The following is a 4304-nucleotide window of genomic DNA, read 5'->3' as shown; positions in this document are numbered from 1 at the left end:
AAACCACGAAGACATTTTTTTTACTATGTATCAATGATGTTTTCGTTAATCAGTTTTGGGTTTTGAACAAATAGGGATGATTTAGATTGATAATCAAATGCAAACACATGACTTGTTTATGAATACAAAACATTCTTGAAAATAAAACAAAAAAACTCATCCATAAAAAAATGATAGTCATACTTTAGTATTGCTTTGCAAAACAGTTTTATTCTTTTAAAGTAGTTGTACATTAAACGACAGCAAGTATGGTTCGTTCTCTTGGTTAATCGTTGTTTGACTTGTTTGACTCTATCCTGTAAAGCAATAAAGAAAATTATGCCAACTAGTCTTTTTGGCCATCATTAATTAAAGTACTTAATTTCAAATTTTTCTCTCCAGTCTACTTCGTTAAATAATATGGAAAATTAAGAATATTAATGTTTTTTCTTGAAATCAAATTACTATTATTTTTTTAACAAAACAATTTAAGATATCGATAAGTTGTAACGAATGACAATGGAAAATATCAATATCAAGTGAATGAATTGTGTTTAAAATTCACATAAAAATAAAAAGAAAAGCACGCTTTTCCCTGAATACCTATAACATTTCCAAACAAATCAAAAACTGGATTTCCTCCGTTGTTTATGGTACTTATTACTGTTTCACAAATCTAGGAAATGGAATGGAATAGCGTATTAAGGTTTTCAACAATAATACCCGAAACAAATGTTAAACATTTAAAAAATTTTTTTTTTAATTTTTACTAAAATATGTCACATTTACCACATCATCTAGGGTACTCTCCACTGTAGTTTGAAGAAGAGCAGTTAAAAGGTCTAAAAGGAATTGTAGAATGGATTCAAGGACGGAGACCTTCACTTTCACTTTTAAAGGTTGAATTATGCAGTTTTCGGTCTGAAGAGTTTTGTTTTCTAAATCTGTAATAATTAAAAATTAAGGTTGATTAAATCTATATTTTGATATTCTTTCATTCTTTTTCTGCATTTCTTTCACTCTTTCTCTGAGTGTATATCACTACGTGTGAATATGTACAAGCGTTTTTATAAAATATATACCTGGTATTACGTCAACACTCAATCCAAATTCAGCACTAACATCTAGTAATCCATTGATTGTTTGCTGAAGCCTGAACGAATACAAAAATAAAACATTTAAATACATTTAATTTGGGACATAATTACATCGTTTAATTTTCTAGTCAGTTTCACAATTATGGAAATGGAAGTGAAAAAATATTTGTATCCATCAATAAGGATGGTTGCAGAAAGGTATAATTCTGAACATAACAGAGTGTCTTCAATTTCCTAATATTATAGAAATTTATTATTTGCATTATTAGCATAAAAAAGGCAAAAATATATATCAATCCAGGCATCCATTTTTTGTTTGTATCATCTTTCTTTACAATAAAAAGGAATGAATAAATGTATCGTTTCCTTACAGCAGTACATTATAGTTGGCAAGAAGATCACTTGTTCCATTCAAAGACGCGCTGTCGATATTCAAAGTCAAAACAAGTGGGTCTCTCTGTTTAATTCTGATGACACCTCCAGGTAGATGTACATCGGTAATTTTCAAACTGCAATCATGAAATTTACAATTATGAAATCAAAGCAATAACAAAAAATGTTTTCAGCCAATCATGATTAAATCTCGCTTTTCATTTTTTTAAAACATCCAGTTATTTGATAATATCAACATCACAATTGTCACAATATCCTGTAACTATTGAAGAAAATTTTGCATTCATGGTGCACAAATAATCTTACTATGAAAAATCACATATTTTAGAAATCATGAAATGATCTTATAGTTTTCCATGATCCCGATATTAAATTACAATGAACATTTCTGCGATACTAAACTGATAGCCAGTTGAGCACAAAATTACAAAGATTGTTAAAGTACAGCTTTGTATATTAAATACATTTACTTTTCTAATACGAGGGCTAGTGGACCGTTTTTCCCGTCGACCTTGGGAACCTGAACACCCAGCAGGTTTGTTGTTAACAGATTATTTACTAAAAAGAAGAATAATTAGTTTATCATATGAAACAATAATGAAATAAATTGTAATTTCAATATATTATCTTAGGTTTACTAAAAAATGTTGATAAAAAGTTTGAACTGCATTGCCATACAAAGCTGTGTTCCAGGATTTCTCTCAGTCAGGGAGTGGTCTGAATGGACTCCGAGAGAAACCATAAACAGCACGGTCAGCAAGATCTGGATGTTTGGGGAGCTCATGTTAGAGAGTCCTGAAACATGTTAACAAACACAGCAATGCTTTTTTCCCCATTTGGTATATTTTTCAAGAGTTACTTCTGAAATAATACATGTCTAACTTAGCATATGTCATTACATATATCTGTTTTACATTTCCATGTCTTTTCCCGAGATAATATATGTAATTGATTTCCTCATGAATGTTTTGGCGCGGTTCCAAAAAAACCACGTGCAGGGCGGGACAACACCTAGAGAGAAGCAGGCTTGGAGCCCGTGGATTGGCGGAATCAAAGCATGTAAATATAAGGAATAACTGTCACCAAATTCATGAAGATGATCAATGTATTGGCTTGTGTTATAATTTTATGCATAAACGCCTTCGGCGTTTATGCAAATTATCACACAAGCCAATCCATTGATCACTTCATGAATTCGAAAAATAAGACAGTTATTCCTTAAATATTTTGATAATATATACACAATTTCTTTTTACTCTTCCACCTAAAGAAGCTTTCTCATTAAAAAAAAATATTTAATCGTTCTTTTTTGTTTTTCAACTATTTAAATAAGATTTAACTTCCAGAAAATTACAACTTTCAATATCAAATAATTTTATTCATTTCATTTAATTCTATATAAATATTAATGACCCCATAAATATGCATTGAAACGTGATAGGGGTTTCGCCTTCTTCTAACTGCGTATTTCCTTATTTGCTTTATTTTTTCTCCTTGTATAATAATACATGTTATATTTTCTATATTTTTATTTATATAATAAGAAGGGGGGGGGGGGGGGGTTGATCAATGATAAGGAAAAAACTGAATGAAAATATAAAGGAAGAAAAAATACTTTAAATTGCATAAAATGAAAAAAATGTTTAGGGATTTTCAAAAAGATCAAATACTAAATAATTAAAAATTTTAAAAGTCATTATTTCTACAGTGATTTTTGCTTAAAATTATACCAATACCACTAATTTTTTTCTTCATAAATTTAACATGTGTATTTCATGCAACAAACCCGATCTATACAAGTAGGTAAAAGTAATCTGTTGGCAACCTGTAAACTAACCAATGGTTATAACATACATTTTATATAAAACATGTATTGGACAAAATCATTTAACATTTTTTTTAACTTCAAAGTATTAATTTCATATCCTTTCACACTGTGGCATTAAATCAATGAATTACAATGTTTCTCTTTTGTAAATGAAATAAGAAAAAACTAACATAAATGAAGTCCCGTGATCTAAGATTGCTACGCAAGATATGACCCTTGAATTTCCGAAAGGTTCTAATTACCTTATTACCACGGTGGGTAAGGGGGATTCATGTTTTTTTAACCATCGACGCCTAATTGTTACGATATATATCTTTGGTAAATGTAAACGAAAGAAAGATGCTTTGCAGCTGTATTGTCGCTTTAACATTAAGAGTTTAATAAATTTAAAAGAGGAATTATAACTAAAAATAATATAAGATGAATGTTTACTTACTTTTCCAGTCACAAAACACCTTTGTCTGATCACGTCATATTTTGTCCATATTTATAGTTATTTCTGGCGAAAATTTACGTTCTACTATAAACTTTAGATGGGAGCATCTGGTGCGGATAGAGCACAGTGTCCTTACTGAATTACAGGACAAGCACCTGCTAATCTAAATAATAACGTCAAATGGCGATCACATTTAATTATAAAATTAACAAAAACAACATTTTTTGTCAAAAGATACTGAATACCTTAGAGTTTAACCTGCTTTTGCAAAATTTCGACAAACTTTAAATCTTGCCATAATGTATAAATGATGATGATAGGACTTTCTTGGTCCACCTGTATATTTACGGAGAAAAGATTTTTCCTTGGGTACAATTATTATTTACAATAAACTTGATCTTGGAAATTGACCCACTTCATTTTTAAAAGCCTTAATCTTGGCCATAAGTATTGAACAGTTTGTACAAGAGTGTTCTTATTTCACATGCATATTTCTACAGACAGAGCATTTTCTTGGATGGTAACAGTTATGTCCTTATAACCTTGATCTTTGAATTTGGTCCCTTTGAAT

At 29.8% G+C, this 4304-nt stretch overlaps 1 protein-coding gene across 1 annotated transcript; it reads right to left on the bottom strand.

Annotated features, from left to right (window-relative positions):
• Positions 1 to 183: 183 nt before the first annotated feature.
• LOC134271434 (uncharacterized) lies at positions 184 to 4304 on the bottom strand. The gene is made up of 8 exons (XM_062753631.1): positions 4299 to 4304; positions 2148 to 2257; positions 1940 to 2027; positions 1448 to 1585; positions 1062 to 1132; positions 769 to 923; positions 583 to 655; positions 184 to 296 (listed from the first exon to the last, which is right to left on the bottom strand). The coding sequence occupies exons 2-8, from the start codon at positions 2251 to 2253 to the stop codon at positions 292 to 294; spliced, it is 636 nt and encodes a 211-aa protein (XP_062609615.1). The 5' UTR covers positions 2254 to 2257; positions 4299 to 4304; the 3' UTR covers positions 184 to 291.

Source organism: Saccostrea cucullata, unplaced genomic scaffold (assembly GCF_032062105.1).
Source record: "Saccostrea cucullata isolate Sc308-1 unplaced genomic scaffold, CSIRO_AGI_Scuc_v1 ctg2778, whole genome shotgun sequence".
NCBI lineage: Eukaryota > Metazoa > Mollusca > Bivalvia > Ostreida > Ostreidae > Saccostrea > Saccostrea cuccullata.
This window is presented reverse-complemented; position numbering and strand designations above follow the sequence as displayed.

Excerpts from the sequence above, each read along its gene's own strand:
- LOC134271434 (XM_062753631.1), bottom strand. The coding sequence starts at position 2,253 with ATGAGCTCCCCAAACATCCAGATCTTGCTGACCGTGCTGTTTATGGTT. Across the intron at positions 1,586-1,939 it reads CTAGCCCTCGTATTAGAAAA|TTTGAAAATTACCGATGTAC; the intron begins GTAAATGTATTT and ends TCATGATTGCAG. Across the intron at positions 1,133-1,447 it reads GCCAACTATAATGTACTGCT|GCTTCAGCAAACAATCAATG; the intron begins GTAAGGAAACGA and ends GTATTCGTTCAG.